Here is a 20804-nt window from a genome sequence, read left to right as displayed (position 1 = left end):
TAAGAATGAAAATAGATCATGGCAGTGAGCAAAGCCCCACCCCGCCCCCCACCAAAATGTCAAGATTTGTTTCAGTCCTTGACCATGGGGGCCTAACACACAGAGAAGGATTGTAATCACTAAATAGAACCTCTCCATTTCTGTGTCCAAACTCAACTAAAAAGGCAAGAGCAGAAGGTACAGAGAAATCACATGAGGTTAAAAAGAAGAAAACAATGAAAATTAAGGCAGTGCAATGAAAAATAAGAAAATAACCAAAAGGTGCCCGAGCCTTTATGCTAACCTTTGGTGAACAAGTTCTTATGGCAAAAGAGCCCTTTGGAGATTGAACAAAACCATTTTGCGGAACTGCTTATTAAAACCACAAAGCCAAAATTTTCTCTATGAGGATTTAAAAATATGTCTACTAGACCTGAAAGTGACCACCAACTTAAAGAGAACACAACAAAATTTTAACCAGATGGCTTTATAAAAATGAGTGGTTTTCTAATAATGTGAATGTACATTTCAATGAAAATGTGATAAACAAGACTCTGAAAAGACAAATTTACAGGAAAAATTAAAGTAGACAAACTAAACTGATTAATGTGATGGACACCCTGTTGAATGAGTACCAAAGATACTGGATTATTGGCAAGACACCCCGTAAGGTTGGAATGGTAAGACATAAAATAGTTAACGTTGATCACTTAAGTCTTTGAATAATATATGTAACATTAAAAATAATTTTACAAGAATGTGATCCAAATACACAGGATGTTCAAATCTCTAATGCAGATGCTGCAATTAGTTCACAGTGACTGAGTCTGAGAACTTATTCAATTTTCTAAATTTATCTAATTACATATTATGCTGGTAAAAAAAAGGTTACAAGCAATAGAAATGAGAAAATGAGTTGCAAATAGCAATTTCTCCTCAAAAAACACATTACATTTCTCCAGCTACTTTGAAAAAGCTAAAGAATAAAATAAATAATCCAAAAACTTCTTATCCCCTAAACAAATAAAAACTCCAAAACATATTTAACATTAAGAGAAATATTTTTGCTTAATTCAAAATTTGACTTTTCTGTGATGCTTAGACATAAAAGAATTTTCCTGTTAAAAAGATCCTTTATAGTTAATTAAGTACATACAGTATTTTTCCTTTGAGAACAAGGAAGCAAAGAAGCAAAAGGGTGAAGGTATTTATTATTTTGTAATAATCACAAGGTAAGAAATAGAAAATCTTTACACGATTCCAGTGAAGGAGTTCTGAGATCCCAGTATAATCCAAATATAAACCACCTCAGATATGGGTTGGGGGAACTGGGGAGCCCCCACATGTAGCTAAGTACACATAGCACTAGCCGGTCTGTGTATACACAAAATGACCAGGGGATAGTCAGAGCTTAGAGATGACAGAATGAGTCCGAAGGGACACGTCTGTAACAGAGAGTTCTTATTTCCTGTGCCTATTTCAAGTACCTAGTGATCTATTTTAGGGAAACTATATTATTACATTAAAAATAAACATGAGTGAGCAATGTTCTAGCTGCTCTTAAATGTGTTAAAAACAATAAAGTGATAGGCGTAGGGGAAAAACTGACGGTATTATTAGTCACCTTTTTCTATGTCAAATTGAAGTATTGCTTTATTATGGGAAGAGACTGAGGCAGGACTTAGAGGAAGCTTACCTATTTTTGGCCCAAAGTAGAGCTAATTTGGTTTCAAACTAGGAAGATGAAACTCTTTATCAAACTTTATATCTTTATGTTCTAAATGGTGAGGTAGAGAAATCCTTTTTTCTTTTCAAAAATGGTAATTCCAAGAGGGAAGGGTATATGTGTTTTATTCTCTGTATGTCAACTCAAAGTTCGTAGTCACTTAATTAATGATTAATGGTTCAAATCATATTAACAGAAAAGATGATTCCTAATATCCATATAATAGGAGTCAAAATGAGTACTTCATATACTTTAGCATTCTACTTCTGGGGAAAAAAATGGTATTTTGTTCTTTGGTATTTCAGTGATTCTTAAAATACACCCAGGAAGCTAAACTGATGCCTAGGTGTCAGTTTGTCTTTGATACTCACTGTATCTGAATCCTCCAACACTGTCTGAGGAAACCCCAACATATTTGTCTTTGTTCTTCTTTGCTTTCTTTCGCTCTTCACGAAGCCTGTCGTCATCCTGGGCAAATTCAACCAATTCTTTCACCTTCTGGCGAATATTTATACCTTGATCCTTGCCATGCTCATCTGTGAGGACAGTGAGGGAGAAACAAAACCTTAAGAATTCAGTTAATAAATATCAACCCTTTAACACAAAAAACAGACATGAAAATTTCCATATAAAAAACCAACTTTAATATTTAAGATTTTTAAAAAGAGACAATGCTACTAAATTTTGTCATTTTCTCATCAGCAAATTCTAAGTCTTGAGATTCAGTTCTGGCTTGTAAGAGCACGTAAAGATGAATCAACAAGGACCACACGTGTTGGTGCTATGCACGACCAATGAAAGGTGTAGTAAAAAGCATTACTAATGTTGACCATACAAAAAAGACTTCTATCCATAAATGTTTTCTTTTCCTACAGTATTTTTACAACAACAACAACAACAAAACCACTTTAATATTTTAATGACTAAAATGCACCCAAACACTTTGGTTTCCCCAATACAAGTTTGGATACACTAATTACCAGGATTTAGTGTAGCTGAAAAACTGAATTTTTAAAGTGCTTTCAACTGGGGTACACTACAAAATGAAATGTGGCTTATTCTGTATCCTCGTTCACATTCAAAACACACTCTGGCCTTGCTGCCTTTGCACAGTAAATATTATTTGGTGGGAGGAAAAAAAAAAACCCAGCTTCAAACAGATGTGTGTGTTTTGGAGCTCTAACCTTTTCTTCCCATATGATTAAAGCTATTCCTTTATGGACACCACAGGGGACCAGTCTCCAGTGCATATTTTAATATAAACCCGAACACTCATGTTGTGTTGGTTCTGTTGTTATTAGCCAGTCTTTTCTGCAAGTTCTTGTCTTCACTAATTAATACTCTAGGGCCCCACGTCTTGGATTCTGCACTCGTCACACAACTAGCAATAGTCACATTCTAATTAGAGCGGAGAAGCTTCTAAGCTGGTTCAGGTGACTGACAACTCCAACTACTGTTTTAATTTGCTTATAAGGTTTTTCTATTGCTCACCTACAAAGTGGTAATTTTCCAGGGATCGCAAATCATAAATGTGTTCTCTGGCACTTGTAACCACACGCTCTGATCCATTTCTTATGAGGTAAGCTAGAAGCAGCAATGACTGTAAAAATACAAAGCACCAAATGATTTAACAAAATAAATTCTGGTAGAGGTTTGGTAAATGGTTAAAAAAATAATTCCAACATTAGCAAATAAATAATCATTGTGGGGGTAGGGGAGAGGCAGGGAGAGTCTCTTTACCTTACACGGAACTTTAAATACATAGTCTAAAACTTGTATTATAAGTTTGAAATTCCTCTTATAATCAAACATAGTACATAATTACAAACTGTCCATTGGACACCATGTGTCAAAAGATTTAAAAAAATAGTTCTGATGTCAAGAAATACCTGAATGTATGATACAAAAGAACATTAAGCTTTTAGAAAGCTGGCTCAGCTTTCACTTTTCATTTGTGCAGTATGGAACTGTAAATTGTTAGAAACATTAGTTTAAACAGTACAATTATTTGGTAATCATATGATCCTATAGCATTTTCTCCAGATAAAATTAAATCTGGAAGTTAAGGATGTGACTTTTATTTCAAAAACTTGCTGCCAACATATAGTAGGAAAAAAAACATTTAAGGGGTTTCTTTTTGGGGTGATGAAAACGTTCTGGTATTAAGTAGTGGTGACTGACATACACCTTTGTGAATACACTAAAAGCCCCTGAATTAATGCATTTTGAACTTAACCTTTGCTTGGAACAAACCTCACATAAAGAAATACTGACTATTTCATCACAAATATTATACAAGCTGAGGGAATGACAGTGAATGTTTTCAGAAACATCAAAACCACAGAAATAAATACAGCATTGCTCTTCAGTCCTGAAAGCTAAAAGGCTTTCAAAGTCTCAAATATAAATATTATATGCCATTTTGAAAGCACGAAAAAACTTACTCCAATAGCAAGAAAATACAGTGAGTTTGGAAAACAGAGGACTACCTTGCTTTAAAATTCTACATTGTATGATGAAATCAGAACTAAGTAAAAAGAATCTGGTAAAAAAGTACATATTTGGGAATTTAAAATGTTAGAATTTTAATGTTTTGGAATTTCTAATTATGTTTTAAAGTAACATTTTTGGTGCAGTGGTATTAATACTATTATAAATTAAGCAAATTTTTATGTAGAGATGAGAAAACATAATGGACTGTGGTTTTCATTTTAATTACTCATACACTAAATATGCATCCAACTGTAGATTCATTACTTTTGATATGCACAAATACAGGTTTAGCAGGAAAAATCTTAACAATAAAATTAAAATATTTAGGTATTATTTATATTAAACATTTTAGATTCAGAATAGTTGTTTATGGTGACTAGAAAACAACACAAGTAGCAAATCTACTTCTTCCATCTGTTTTAAGAATATTCTATTCTGGGATTTAATGTTCTTCATAACCACTTATGTACATATACCTTAAAATTTTAAGCATTTGTTTTCAACATGTCAAATAATAAAAACTGATGGCCATTACCTTATAAACTCTTCTCCAGTTTTTTTTGTTGTCTTTTAACATTCGTGACCAAAGCATGTTCATAAGTTCGGGAAATTGTTCATACATAAATGTAGCCCTGAAAAAAGGAATAATTTTCCTCAAGACTTTGCAATACATTAATTTGGACAGTAGATGGCATGCTTGTTCTAAGTTACTATGTTTTCTCAAAGAGCTTAAAAAATATAAGCTTAATTCAAAAAATTTAGATATGCTTTCATAAAAATATTTTTCTCATAATCTGTGTTAATATCTAGCACGTGTGTAAACCCCACTAATTAATATCTTTTACAAGCCTTTAACAGGATAGTGGTTGAGATGCTCATCAAAAAAAAATTTTCCTAACTTTATTTCAAGTTATTTTATACACATTTGTCAAAATTTTACGATAAGGTACACAAGTCTCTAGACTTCACTGAAAAATAGTTTTGCTTTTGTGAGCTGATTTTTAAGGGGAAATGGACTGTGCATAGAACTTCCTCCACTGGTATCTGAATGATTATGTAGAATTTCTGTCTGGCAGCTAAACTGTTTAAAACTGAAAGCAAATTTCATATTTCTATGTAAAGATAGTTGGATTCTTTCTGCACTGCTGAGTCAAATTATCACTTACTTGGCAATCTCTCCCATGAGTTGCCCAGAAGGTCCCCAAGGATCGTCATTCGTTGCTTCTCGAACCTTAGACTCGATCTCTGAATAATTCATAACCACATTGGTGCTGCAGAGAAAAAAACGCACGCACATACACAAAAAGATTAGCATCAAAACTGAGAAACACATGAAAACTTAATAATGACACTACTGGGTGTCCTAATGAGATACCTCTACAGGGTGGAAAAGAAAACATCTTTTGTGCACAAGCTACTTCGAGGATACTATATAGCACATTTAAGTTATCTTTAAGAAAATTTTACTATCCCATTAGCCTTACAGAAAACAGATGAGAGACTGATTACATTAGAGCTGGCCTAAGTCCAGCAAAAAATGGCTTTGAGTCAAATTAAAAATGAAACTGAACACACTAGAGTCTATTATAAAACTAAGTTGTCAGCTTACTAACCAGATCTAGTATACATGCACTCGTTTCCTTACAGAATTTCTGTAAATTAATCAGCAAAATTATAGGAGCTAAACATTATTTATATTGCATTTTTTAAAAAGCAATGACAAACCAAAGGCAACATTAAGAATGTTATCACTATGAACATTTAAACTGTAATCCCTTGGTCTCTTTTCACTTATTACATCATATAGGTTCTCTGGGTCACTAGTTACCATAACACTTACTCTTGATGGCTACATAATATTCCATCAGGAGTCTGTATGATGTATCTTTAACCTTCACTAAGACTTCAGCAGTGGTCAAGAACATGGGTTCTAAGAATCAGAAAGATTTGACTTCAATTACTTTGTGGCTTTTAGCAAAATTATTGTCTTCATTTTAGTTTCCTCAAATGCAAAATGGGAGTAAGAAAGAAGATCACCTTAAAAGCGTAGCATCTCAAATGTTATCTATTAGTACAATGTCTGACACACATAAATTGCTCAATATAGGCCAGCTGTCATTATTATTATGACAGATAATAATCACTTATTAGGAGGACTTAAAAATACTAAGTAATATTTTTATAAGAAAGAACTTTGAGAAGAATCCATTAACAGATAGCAAAATGTTTGGTCACTAAACTAGAATTTCCATACTCACATGGATTTAAGAATTCAAAGACATTCTGAGAAAGAAATACTATGAAAATGTGACAAACTATACTAGTATCCATTTGACACCTAAAGCTCCAATTATTACTGAACAATTGTTATAACAGATGGATGCCTATGAATATGATCATTCTAATCTTTCACTTAAAATCAAGCCTTAGAAGTAGGAAAACTAGAATTTGAGAACAATTACTTCCATACACCTCACTCTTGCTGTACGGTTTTTCAGTTATCAAAAAGTTCTATTTTTTAAAGGAAGGAAGGTATGGTCATAATCTGTATTCAAATCTGTTTCTCAAATATAAGGAAATATAAATTTCAAATTCATTGCAAACCTTTCCCTTTCTTTACTTAAGAAAAAAAGACTAATAAATGGTTTGGGGTCAAATTTGAAAGGGGCCATTACACATATATGATTTGCCTAACCACAGAATTAATTTGGCTTCTAGATTTACATTCAGAATACTGTTCTACTAAGGAAGGATAGTGAAATCCTATTACTTTCTTTCAAATCTTGGAGAAAGCTGCCTCCTAAAATATCAACTAGTTTGATAACCTAACTACAAATTATTTCCCTGGGACATAATTTCCAATGTCTCCTTTAACAATTGAGATTATTAATGAATGAATTTTCCTAAAAACCCTAATGATCCTCTTGACAATAATTTTATGTATAAATACAAAGAAGTAATTTTTTTTCTAATTTTTTCAACAATGAAAACAAAATAAAATCAAGGCAGTCAATGACAGATTTGCAATTTAAGATGCCATTAAATGATGGATTTCAAAATGCTTTTGTTTATCCCAGTGGCTGAAGAATGCGTGGCTTAGGCAGTTATAAGTGTCAACATGCAGCTGTGGGAATGAACAATAGCAATTAGGATTATAATTCACCCAAGCATTTCATTAGCAAGAATGCACTTAAAATCTGTTTGCATTGTTTAATTTCTAGAGAACAAGATGAAAGGAGTTAATCTCTAGTCCATGCACATGAAATATTTTTACTAGAGCCTTCATAAATGCTGTAGCTTTCAGAACACTACTTTCCTTGTTCAAGCTACAAAAGCCCATGGGTCAAATGAGAAAGGTCCTGTTTCTCTAACCCTTCACAAGATTTTTAGCTGAAGGCTTGTGTGTTTGAGTGCTGTGTGTTTACAGGAAGAGGTGGCAGACAGCCAATAACTTAAGAATCTCCTTGTTTCCTTGGTTGAAAAACAATGGGAACTATGTAAAATGACAATTTACCATTACAACATACTTACAATATAGTTACAAAGTATACAAAGTACCTCCACAAAACAATATGGCAACAATAACAAAAAATAAAGTTAGAATACTTTCATGAAGAGAATCAGGCTCTGTCTTAAAGCCATTTTCTAGTTAAACTGTTAACTTTCAGAAACTGCAAAGAACTCTGAAGATGAGATCCGAGGACTATAAAGAATTCCAAAATAAGGTATTTTTAAGCTGCACCTAATTCAGAAACAAATGTAAACTAAAATAAAACAACATGCCACTGTATAGTTTGGCCTTACTCCAGGTCATTTAAAAATAACTATTTCTAAAAAGGTAGAAATGGCATTTTGATCCTTCCTTTCCCATGTTTTTAGCTGCCCTCAATCCACACCCTACCCATAATTCCAGTGACCTTTTTTAAAAAGGAAAATAACCTCTTCCCTCCCCCCACAAAAAAAAAATAGTTAAAAAGAAATTACATCCAGATGTGAAAGGAAAAATAGCTAGTTTAATTCTTAAAACTTCCTATGATTTACAAAAATGTGTTAAGAATGGACAATTCAGACACTAGAGGGGGCTCTCTCAACAGTTTTTTAAAACACAAAATTCAGACAAAGGTTTGGGATGTGTTCTGTAAACAAAATTATAGGAAATTACCACAAAATAATAACCAAAGAGTGAACAATAGTAAGAATCTTCTCATGTTCTGAAGATTTTACTTTAAAGCAATAGAGAACCACAGCCTTTTTCAAGGATAAAATCTACAATTAAAATCATGATTGTTTGCATCAGTTAAGACTTCCCTGCGCGTCTACAGTCTTTTTCATGCGTTCACATTTGCTCCTCACAACACTCCAATAGGCACTAGGAGATCCAGTGAGAGTACTTAACTCTGGACAACCCAGCACCACTCACTCATTGGATCTTTAATGCCAAAGGTAAAAGTTACTGCTCTCAACTTCTGTACCCATACTTCAGTGGCCAATGTTCAATTATTCAAGGGTTGACTATTCAATTTGTAAATTATTAGTGCTCATTTGGCTCTCTTTATTCCTCATTTTCTGTTTACTGCACTGCTCACTACTGATAAAATACCAAGTTACTTAATAACAGTTTGGGTACAGGTTTTAGAGGCAAGATTGGTTTAAAGTACAAGCTAACATGGGGCTTTTACTTATAGATGATCAATGCTTCTTATCTGCATTAAGAATAATCAGTAAAATAATTCACAAGAAAAATTTGAATAGTTCTTATTGATATGTTTTCCTGTCAAAAGTTCAAGAATATACTTTGTTAAAACAAAATATATAGCAAGAGAAAAGGTAAAGCTTAGGTCTTTATAATTCAGTCCTAACTAACAGCAAAGGAATAAGGAAATTGAAACAGACTGATAGTTTTTCCCAGCTTGTCCTTTTAATTTTACTTTCTTTTAAAAAAAGTCCTATTTTTCATGTTTTCTTCTTTTTGTTTTAAACTTATCAGAAAGCCTTCATTCACTGAGATCAAGAAAGTATTTAGCAGTATTTTCCCTGAGACCTTTAAATTTGTGTTTTAATGTATGCATGCACACATACATCCACACTTATAGAGTCCCAAAGTCAGCAAGAAGACAGACACAACATTCAAAGGAATGGTTTTAAATAATAGTATTTTTTCTTTATACTTTCTTATATTTTCCAAATTTCCTCCCATGAACTATAACCAAGGGAAAACTATTAAATGCCATTAAAAATAGAAATCAAGTACAGTATCATCATTAGCAACCTTTTAACTTTTCATCAGCTAATAAGCATCATGGTAGCCCACATAAGTATTATTTGTGCTTCCAATGTCTTTTTATCAGGCTAATAAGAGCAGCAAACTAGTAAGCTAAGTATATGTATACATACTAAATAAAATATGTATACCAAGTGCTGTATGTGTAAAACTATAGGGAACAATTTAAGTACCTAATATTACCTTAAAAAGAGTTTTTAAGAAATCCTCTTTTAGGAAAGAATGATTCCTGAATTTTAAAACTTACACTAAAAATTCACCTCTTAATCTCAATGCCACAAAGATTTCAGAAGATACTTTTATGACACCGATAAAAGGATTATGCTTTTTTTAAAGTATCAATCTTTAAATAACGTTTTGAAAATAACAAAACACCCATAAAATAAAGACTAAAAGTTTTCTCAGGTAACAAGTTCTTTTTTTTAATGCTTGTTCCTTTTTTTTTTTTTTTTAATGCTTCTGGACAAAACATTAGGAAAATAAATAGTTTTAAGAATACTTGCTCTAACAGTTTGTAACAGACCATTGGATATTCATTTTTCATCAGGGGACCACCTTTACCACATTACCCTTATTTGCAAGCTGAATATTTTATAGGTTCAACACTCATTTTATTTATTTTATTTTTTAATGTTTTATTTATTTCTAGGAGAGAGAGAGACAGCGTGAGCAGGGGTGGGTCAGAGAGAGAGGGAGTCACAGACTCTGAAACAGGCTCCAGGCTCTGAGCTGGCAGTCAGCACAGAGCCCGATGCGGGGCCCGAACCCACGAACCACGAGATCATGACCTAAGCGAAAGTTGGACGCTTAACCGACTAAGCCACCCAGGCGCCCCTGTTCAACACTCATTTTAAAACCTAGTACATGGTATTACAATCCTGTGAATAGAATCATATTTAGGATCAACAACCAAGAAGTCTCCTACTTCTAAATTCAACAATACATAACTTTCATTGTTAGCAGAAAATCTGAGGCTGTATAGAAATGGTGTGGAGAGGTGGAAAAACAGATTCATCTACTTGGCTGGATATTTGTTACCAATGGGGGAGGGGGGAGTATTTTTTTGATCTGGAAGTAACACACAAAGCAATGAGAAATGTCTTTTTAAAAAAAAAATTAATGTTCATTTTTGAGAAAGGGAGACAGCATGAGCAGGAAAAGAGCAGAGAGACAGAGAGGGTGACACAGAATCTGAAGCAGGCTGTAGGCTCCAAGCTCCGAGCTGTTACCACAGAGCCGAATGTGGGGCTCGAACTCATGAACCATGAGATCACGACCTGAGTCGCTTAAAGGACTGAGCCACCCAGCTGCCCTGAAAAATGTCCTAACAAAAGCAATGGTTCAGTAGAATTAATATTACTAAAGCAAATATTATCATATTTGATTACATAGTATCTTAGTTATAAAACAGCTACAGTGCTAATAAGGAATAAACTACAGTGCTCCCTCCACACCAGAAGAAAACTAATATAAGAAACAAAACAGGGGTGCCTGTTAAGGGGTGGCTCGGTCGGTTAAGTATCGGACTTCAGCTCAGGTCATGCATGATCTCACGGTTCGTGGTTTCAAGCCCTGTGTCAGGCTCTGTGCTGACAGTTCGAGCCTGGAGCCTGCTTCAGATTCTGTGCCTCCTTCTCTCTCTCTCTCTCTCTGCCCCTCCCCTGCTGACACTCTGTCTCACTCTGTCCCTCAAAAATAAATAAATGTAAAAAAAATAATAAAAAAAAAAGAAGAAACAAATACAACACACCTAATGCTGGCCACTTTCTCTCTAGGGCTGCCTTGCTGTCATTAGCAGCAGCGGCCCCTTCTACCAAACAGAAAGAAAATGAGTGAGCAGAGAGGAAAACTATATTTAACAGCAACTCCTTGGTAGAGAAGTTAAATAAACTGACTTGTATCATCACATGACTAGTAAGCAATTGATGTTCAAATTCTGCCGGGTTTTCTAAATGCAAAGCCCATGATCTATTACAGAGAATTAGAAATATCATCTGACCTAAAAGAAAGTTTACTAGTTAATAAATTAAGATGACATCACAAACTGTGCTACTAAAAGAAATGCCGTTAATCTTTAAAGAAATACATTCCCAGTCATGGAAATTACATTTTCTTTGGTTTCAGTAAATATTAAATAATGAACTATCCAATTGGAAAGGAGGAAACCAATGTACTCCTCCCCATCTTAAACACAAATATTCTTAAGAGCAAGATAAAAAAAATAGTTTGAGTAGGGAAAAACTGAAATTGAAAACATCTAAAATCTCAGGCTCTCTTATCCATTCTTCTGCAGTAACAAGATTTCAGAACCTGGTTATTTAAAAAGTTACATACCTTATTTCAATCTATATCATAAATACGTGGGATGCTCATGTGCATATTACTTATGACTTCACCTATTTGCACAAAGGACTATGCTGGATTATGTACCTTCTGTTTTCCTCTTTACTTTTCAAAAGGGAACATTATATTACTAAGCGCTGAAACAGGAGACTTTCTGCTTTTTAAAATAACCATCAAGAATTTGCACTGAAATACTATGCTTTATGCTTTAGCTATCATAGTAAAAAAAAAATTAACACCAAATAAATATTAAAGAACAGTTTACTGCCAGGTTTTACTGAGGGAGGAGAGGACTTCACTATAGTTTGTTTTAAAACTCCTACTTTTAAAATAATTTTGGATACTGAGGGGCACCTGGGTGGCTTAGTCGGTTAAGCGTCCGACTTTCACTTAGGTCATGATCTCGCGGTTCATGGGTTCGAGTCCCACGTCGGGCTCTGTGCTGACTGCCAGCTCAGAGCCTGGAGCCTGTTTCAGTCTGTGACTCCCTCTCTCTCTGACCCTCCCCTGCTCATGCTGTCTCTCTCTCTCTCCTAGAAATAAATAAACCTTTAAAAAAAAAAAAAAACAACCAAAAGTGTTTCGGCATGTCAATTTTAAAAAAAAAAATAAAATAAAATAATTTTGGATACTGAAAGATCCAGTTAGATACAACTGGATACCTAAAACATTTTAAAAATATAGTACAGACAGAAAAACTGCTAAAGTCCAAACAAAAGCTGCCTGCTTACGACATGAAAACCACAGAAAATGTATTAATATTCAAAAACCCCACTTCAATTGTTCCTTCCCCACATGATATGACAATAGAAAAGCACCTCTAGCTGATGTAATTCTAAATGAAATTCTAATTGTTTTAAGATGTAAGAAAATTAAGGTCTATCTACTCTTTTCTAAGCTGAAAGCTATTCTTCCATCATACTACTACCAAATTCTTTGATCCATTCTGATTGATGTTGGCCTTCGATTTCAGTAATAGTAATAGTTTAGTCCAGTATAATCATGAGGCTGGAGAATTGGGAATACAAAATTTAATCACTCAATGTTTTCCTATTACTAAACACTGCTGATTAACATGGTTCATATTCTCAATATTCAAAACTTAAGACTGTGTTCGTGCTATTTACAGATATAGTAGAAAGATAAATTCTATAAAAAATGTTTTAAGTATTTTACGGGGGACAATGGGAAACAAATTAAACACTGAACATATGACTAAGAATAAACCTCTAACATTCATGAATAACAGAAACTCTTTGTTTATCTTCAAAATTATAAAAACAAAAATGTCTGTACAGACTTCTGACCATCTCCCAGATTCGATCAAGAGTTTAAAGTATCCTGTACTTGCTATACATCCCCAACACAGGGAACTATTTAGATTCGTCAAGTTTTTCTTTCTTAGGTAGGAAACTTATGCACAGCAGAACACTTTTCATAGTTTTTTTTTTAGTGATTCTGTATGATTTGATTGTGTCATTAATCCAAGGTACTATCAAACCCAATGTTTTCTTCTCTAAATACACTTTGTAAAGCTACCATTTTCTGTTAATCATCATTTTTTCAGGCTCTGCCACATTCACTACCAGTACTAAAGGCCGGCTTTCTTGATTTGTTGTTCACAAAGAAATTAAATTTACAACAGTCCCAGAATTGTAACATAACAAAGCCAAACTGCCCAGTAGATACCAGTGAATGGCTTAGCTAAGTGACCTGTCCCCAGAGATGCAAATCAGATTTGGATCATAATAAAATTATACATTGTTTCCTGTTAACAAACCTAGATCTGTTTTATAAAGTCAAAATTGAACAGAGAAATCTATCAAGAATCTACTACATTTCAGAAAGCAGATGGTTACACAGTAGGAAATGTAATGCAAAAAATATTTAATCTAAGAACTTTCATCAGTGACTGACATTAACCTATTTATCACATATTTTCTCTTCTAATCTCTAATTACAGATTATTGGTACTCCAAATTATATCATGTAAAGATTTCAAGCTTAAAAACTAGCAATCCAAATATACAGTTTCAAATTGTGCATTAAATAGTTTAGTCTCTTGCTTATGGAAGAGTTTACCTAACATTCCAGGAGAATTTCTAGTATTGATTCAGTATCAGTTCACATGAGCCCAAACTAACAACTTACATCTAAAATTTCTGAGATCTCTAACAAGTGATATGTTCATCACTTAAGTATAAAGTTGTTCTAAAATGTAATTTAGCAGAAGTAATGTCTTACCTACTCCCCCCCCCCAAAAAAAAAACCCCAAACCCAAGAAAATCATTAATTTACGGTTTATGTAGAATTCAAGGTCAGGAAAGGTTACACAAAATGAGTAAGTCTTAAAGAAGTCATTAGTTTCTCATGGCAAACTATATACCAGATTAGGATGTATACATAAATTGATCACTAAAAGATAAAAACTTATGGAAGCAATGACTAAAATACCTTTTTATATAAAAAGTCATTAAATGTTTATAGTCCAACATAAAGTCTTCAGGGAAACATTAGAAGCCACACATAATTATTCCAATACTTCAAAAAGTTTAGGAATTGATCCAAACCAAAAAATACTTAAACCAGGATGGTAGTTGGATTTCTGCCACTCAAAGTCTGTCATTTAATTCTTTTTTCCAAAAGTTACCGACCTCTTGATCACTATTAAGTGTGACTTAAACTGGCAATCTTTCAAGGAAATAGTTTAGTAATTTATGTAACAGATGTGCAAAAAAAATTACATGAATGAGATAAGCCAAGAAAAACATCCTGATGTCCACAACTAAATTATGACCTGTGGGAGGAAGAAACTATAAAACGATTTCCCTTTCCTTACAACTTCAGTGGTTAGCAATATGAAATAAAATAACCCGTTTGATAGCAACCCATTTTCAAACATTTAAAATGGGCCCTGACTCCAGGGCTGTTCCAAATGCAAGGCCACCCTAAAGGAAAATACTGCAAATTTATGTATTTTCATAATCTGCTTCATCTTTTATGGCAATTTTGTAGGAAAGCAAAGTAATATGTACATTAACTGACCAATAATTAGAGATTAATAGGGCCTAAATTTTGTCACAGATTCCTGGACAAATCAACCACTCTGTATCTCAAGTTTCCTCATCTGAAAGACAGTTCCCATGTATAACATAGATTAAATGAAATGGTAAATGTACCATTTAGCACACATGGTTACTTTTCTGCCAGTATTTATTGTTTTTAGTTTGAAGATATTCTTTACATGGCCCCTTAGAGTACACTGACATAATTCTTATTACTTACTCACATCTCATTCATTGTTGCAGAACTTCATAGTTATGGTAACTAGCAGCCCATCTGACCCACAGTGTAGATGTTGAAATGAAGATTTTGAGGACATAGGATATAGGCAAGGTAAAAAAAAAAAAAAAAAAAACAACAAAAAAACCCCTCTATTATTAAGAAGTGGCCAAAGAGCTGGAAATGAGTATTGCTAAGAGATTATTAACACTAATAATACAATATGATAATACTAATAATGTAGTATCGCAATAGTAATACTATTAATACAAGCCCTGGCAGAGAACAGCTGCTATTTTATGCTTAATAGAGTTTTTATTTTGAAGTTTACTCTCCTTATTAATCTTGAGGTACAGTTTTATTTTACATAAAGTAGCAATTTCTCCTTTAGTGGTAACTTGACATCACTTGATAAAATTTTTTAAGTCCATTTTTTTGGGTTCACTAAACTCATTGAAACCTACTGATGGAGCTGCATGTCCCAAAGCAAAATTATACCAAAAACAAAGACTTTTAACCTATTATAATATGAAGGGAAATTATCTAGCATTATCAGAAACTGCAGAATTCTGAGTTTTCAAAATGCCAAAAGTAAGGTCATATAATTCACTCCACGAGGTGGCTGGCTGAACAAAGCATTTTAGAAGGGCCATAATAACTGGTTTCTATATCCTGTTTTCTCTGCAAGAGTACAAATCATTAGACGACGAAATGTCTGGATGTTCATGGATCTTGATGGTTTATGTAGAAACCCTTCTACTCTCCCTCCAGCACCGGTGCTGTTGCTACCATGAGCTGGGCAACAGATGACAACAGAAAAAAAGCTGTCCCAACCATTGACTAGTCCCATTATGCTAAGAGTTACTTATCTTCCAGAAAAATATTCTGATGCCAGTAAGATTTGGGGAAGGGATGTTCTATGGCTGGCAAAAGAAAAGGTATTTGTTATTTGGTTCAGGAAAGCAGGACAAAAAGTTACTTCTAAAATGTGGCAGCAATGGTACATGGAACAATATAGCAATGAAACAGGCAGAGGCTACAAATTCTTTTCCTTTCACTGCCTTAGAAAAACAGCTCCCACAATACAAATCCGATGAACGTTAACCACTATCAACTATATAAAAACAAACTGGCATGTGGACAAAACCTAGAAAGAAAAAAATAACCATGAAAAACAGCGTGTGGGCAGGGACACATTTGTTTACAATTTTATTTGTACAATGAAAAAAACAATCACTTTTTTTTAAAGGAAAGAAAAACAGCATTTGTATATAAAACTTCTCTTCACTTGCTAGGGCAGTATCCCATGGCTGAGCTGATTTAATTTAGCGGAGGATCAGTTTCCACCCTCCTGGCTCAGCAGACTATGTTATATCAGTGCCGTGCGCACAGAGAAAAGGTTTCTGAAGACAGCTCTGGATGGAGGACCAGAGGTAAGGGTGTCAAGTTGCCCTCTACTCTCGGCTAGCCGCAAAAGTGCTGGAGACTATTCCGTAGGAATGCCAGCCCCAACCCAAATCTATTTTCTACTTCCAGCTGATTTTTTCTTTTTTATCATCTATCTCTGTAACTTTAAGGTTTCTATTTTTATTTTCTTCTAAAGCAGTACTCTAGTATTTTGTGAAACATGGTAAGATTTGGGAAATGTTATGAAAAACTAAGACAATTTTATTACTACAGCACTTCTCAGAGACTATATTCTAACATGGTTTAAGAGTCTCAAAGAGGGGACTATATTAAACACTGCTAAAATTTTGGTGATAAACATACCTTCTCCCTGGAGCATTTTCTAAGTATCCCCAAAAAACTCATTTTGGGGTTTTTTTACACTATTTTTAAAAACCGCCCTTCATATTAGACTCCCCAAAATGTCTATACCTTTCATCTTACCATTCTTGTTTTTTGTATCTGTTATTTCTTATTCTTTTTTAATGGATAGCTTTTCCTTTAACCTTTATGTTTTTAAATTCTTATCTGATGACTGGTTTTAGGACTTTCATCTAGCTTTATATCTCATTTATTTTTAACCTATTAAAAAAGACCTCTTGATTGATCTTTACTATTGATTTCAGTTTCCTATCTTGTTTAAGTTCATCAGTTTTACCTGTTAGGCCCCTTTTTTCCACTGAGTTTTTATTTTTATTTTTTTAAAATTTTTTTAATGTTTTATTTATTTCTGAGAGAGAGAGAGACAGTGTGACCAGGGGAGGCTCAGAGAGAGAGGGAGATACAGATTATGAAACAGTCTCCAGGCTCTGAGCTGTCAGCACAGAGCCCCACATGGGGCTCGAACCCAGAACCGTGAGATCATGACCTGAGCCAAAGTCGGATGCTTAACCGACTGAGCCACCCAGGCACCCCTCCACTGAGTTTTTAAAAACTTATAAACTTTATTCCAGTCTCTTCAAAGTTCTCTATTTTTAGCTTTAAGTTCTCAGTCCTTTACATTTTATAACATCACTGAATGAACAGAAACAGGACAAAGAACTCAAGAAAAGAGAGGAATTGCCGGTTCTCATAGCCCCTTACTCTCATACTTACTGCAGCTTTTCTGCCCCCTCCCCCTCGCCCAGGGGTGACATTTTTCACAAAGAGCAATGAAACAAGTATATGAGATACTCAAAAAGAGATTAGCTTTATCAAGCCCCAAGGGTGATAAAATTCTTCTTTCAGATTAGAGCTGCTTTTTAACAATAAAATATTAGTTTTCATGTATTTAAGAAGGAGCAACATTAAGGCAGCTTCACGGTTTCTCACCCTGAAACATGACCTGCAGGGCACATCAAGGCCAGGTAGGCTGCATGCAGGTGCTGGAGGTTTGCAGTCATCGTTTGAGCCTTTTCCCTCAGCGTCTACTTCCCATTAATTTCCAAGACCTGTTTGTGCTGCATTAAAAATACAAAGCACTCATCTCTAGCCTAGGCTCCAACAATAGCCATTTAACAATGTCTCCATTTGGGGTGTATTCTTCCTTTATTCAGCTTCCTAATATTTACTGTTCACCATGTGGTCCAACACAAATTCATCACCACTTTCTCCAAGTATTTTCCTCTTTGTATTACCAGTGGACAGTACCATCCAGAGTTATGGCTTCAATATTATAATTCATTACTTCCCTCCTCCTATCCAGCATCAAATCATTTCCTGGCCTTTTCTACTCTGTCTCCTTTCCTAAGTGTCTCTAATGTGTCCATCTACTTCTTCCTAGCCACACTGCCACTACCTTAGAGCAGGGTCACAACCATTTCCCACCAAGATTATTGCCAACAATCTTGTAACTAGTGTCTCTGCTTCTCTTATCTCCCACCAGACTAGAGCCAAAGTGAACTCCTGCTGAAATACAAATCCCATGTAAATGAACCCCCATTTTAAATCCAACAAAGGCTTCCTTATTACCTTCAAGATGAAAACCAAATTCTTTACCGTGACAAAAAAGTCCTTCATGTGAGGGATCAGTTTATTCTTTCAGTCCCACCACCATCATTCTTTTTTTTTTTTTAATTTATTTATTTATTTATTTTTTACAAATAGTTTATTGTCAAATTAGTTTCTACATAACACTCAGTGCTCATCCCCAAAGTGCCCTCCTCCATGCCCATCCCCCCCTCCCCCCCACATCCATCAGTCCTCAGTTTTTGTCAGCATTCAAGAGTCTCTCATGGTTTGCCTCTCTCCCTTTCCCACACCATTTCCGCCCTTCTTCTCCCCCTTGTTCCTCCGTCAAGTTCCTCCTAATCCTCCTATACATGCAAACATATGTTATTTGTCCTTCTCTGCCTGACTTATTTCGCTCAGCATAACACCCTCAAGGTCCATCCATGTTGCTACACATGGCCAGATTTCATTGTTTCTCATTGCCATGTAGTATTCCATGGTACAGATAAACCACATCTTCTTGATCCATTCATCTGTTGATGGACACTTAGGCTCTTTCCATGTTTTAGCTATTGTGGAGAGTGCTGCTATGAACATTGGGGTACATGTGCTCCTATGCCTCAGCATTTCTGTATCCCTTGGGTAAATTCCTAGCAGTGCTATTGCTGGGTCATAAGGGAGTTCTATTGTTAGTTTCCTGAGGAACCTCCACACTGTTTTCCAGAGGGGCTGTACCAGTTTACATTCCCACCAACAGTGTAGGAGGGTGCCCGTTTCTCCACATCCTCGCCAGCATCTCAAGTTCTCTGATTTGCTCATTTTAGCCACTCTGACTGGCGTGAGGTGGTATCTCAGTGTGGTTTTGATTTGTATTTCCCTGATGAGGAGGGATGCTGAGCATCGTTTCATGTGTCTGTTGGCCATCTGGATGTCCTCTTTGGAGAAGTGTCTGTTCATGTCTTCTGCCCATTTCTTCACTGGGTTGTTTGTTTTTCGGGCGTGTAGTTTGGTGAGTTCCTTATAGATTCTGGATATTAACCCTTTATCTGATATGTCATTTGCAACTATCTTTTCCCATTCCGTTGGCTGCCTATTAATTTTCTGGGTTGTTTCCTTGGCTGTGCAGAAGCTTTTAATCTTGATGAGGTCCCAACAGTTTATTTTTGCTCTTGATTCCCTTGCTTTTGGGGATGTGTCAAGTAAGAAGTTGCTGCGGTGGAGGTCAAGGAGGTTGTTTCCTGCTTTCTCCTCTAGGGTGTTGATAGTTTCCTGTCTCACGTTCAGGTCCTTTATCCATTTTGAGTTGATTTTTGTGCATGGTGTGAGATAATGATCTAGTTTCATTCTTCTGCATGTTGCTGTCCAGTTCTCCCAACACCATCTGTTAAAAAGGCTGTCTTTTTTCCATTGGATATTCTTTCCTCCTTTGTCAAAGATCAGTTGGCTGTATACTTTTGGGTCCACTTCTGAGTCCTCAATTCTGTTCCATTGGTCTATGTGTCTGTTTTTGTGCCAATACCATACTGTCTTGATGATGACAGCTTTGTAGTAGAGGCTTATGTCTGGGATGGTGATTCCTCCCGTTTTGGTTTTATTTTTCAGTATTACTTTGGCTATTCGGGGTCTTTTGTGGTTCCATACAAATTTTTGGATAGTTTGTTCTAGTTTTGAGAAGTATGCTCCACCACCATCATTCTTACCTCAAGGCCTTTGCATGAATGTTCCTGTCTGCAAGTCTTCCTACCCACCCAGTCATTCCCTGGCCTCACTCCACCTTATCATCAGGGTTTAATTTAAATGCCACTTCCTCCAAGAAATCTTCCTTTAACTCTGGGGATCTGCCTATCTGCTCTTCATAGCACCCTGCTCTTTATCCTGAACTAAAACTAGAACCAGTGTATTATAACAGGCACGTTTGATTTCTTGTCTGTCTCCCGCTCTGGACTGAAAACATCCAGAGGACACAAGTCGTCTCTATTTCTTTTTAATTTTTTTAAGTTTATTTATTTTGAGAGAGAGAGAGCACGAGCAGGGGAGGGGCAGAGAGACAGACAGTATCCCAAGCAGGCCTATGCTGTCAGTACAGAGCCCGATGTGTGGCTCGATCTCACAAACTGTGAGATCATGGTCTGAGCTGAAATAATGAGTCAGATACTTAACTAATTAAGACACTCAGGCAACCCTGTCTCTCACTTTAAAGATCCCCAGTGCCTGTAACAGGCTTGGTGATAGCAGATGTTTAATAATATTTATTGAGCAACTAAACAAATAATTAAATAACCTCTTTCCTTTGACTCAAAAAGTTCTGGTGATCAGGACCTACCT

At 35.2% G+C, this 20804-nt stretch overlaps 1 protein-coding gene across 2 annotated transcripts in view; it reads right to left on the bottom strand.

Annotated features, from left to right (window-relative positions):
- CLINT1 (clathrin interactor 1) overlaps positions 1 to 20804 on the bottom strand; it is a 59583-nt gene that overhangs the window by 22524 nt on the left and 16255 nt on the right. For both annotated transcript variants that reach the window (XM_039249466.1, XM_039249467.1), the window contains exons 2-5: positions 5365 to 5469; positions 4734 to 4830; positions 3197 to 3305; positions 2077 to 2241 (exon numbers count right to left, since the gene is read on the bottom strand). In XM_039249466.1, coding sequence (XP_039105397.1) covers positions 2077 to 2241; positions 3197 to 3305; positions 4734 to 4830; positions 5365 to 5469 — 476 coding nt within the window. The remainder of the gene's footprint in view (positions 1 to 2076; positions 2242 to 3196; positions 3306 to 4733; positions 4831 to 5364; positions 5470 to 20804) is intronic.

Source organism: Hyaena hyaena, unplaced genomic scaffold, assembly GCF_003009895.1.
Source record: "Hyaena hyaena isolate Hyena2069 unplaced genomic scaffold, ASM300989v1 scaffold_336, whole genome shotgun sequence".
In the NCBI taxonomy this organism is placed as follows: Eukaryota; Metazoa; Chordata; class Mammalia; order Carnivora; family Hyaenidae; genus Hyaena; species Hyaena hyaena.
The sequence above is the reverse complement of the archived record's forward strand: the minus strand, read 5'-3'. Positions and strand labels throughout refer to the sequence as shown.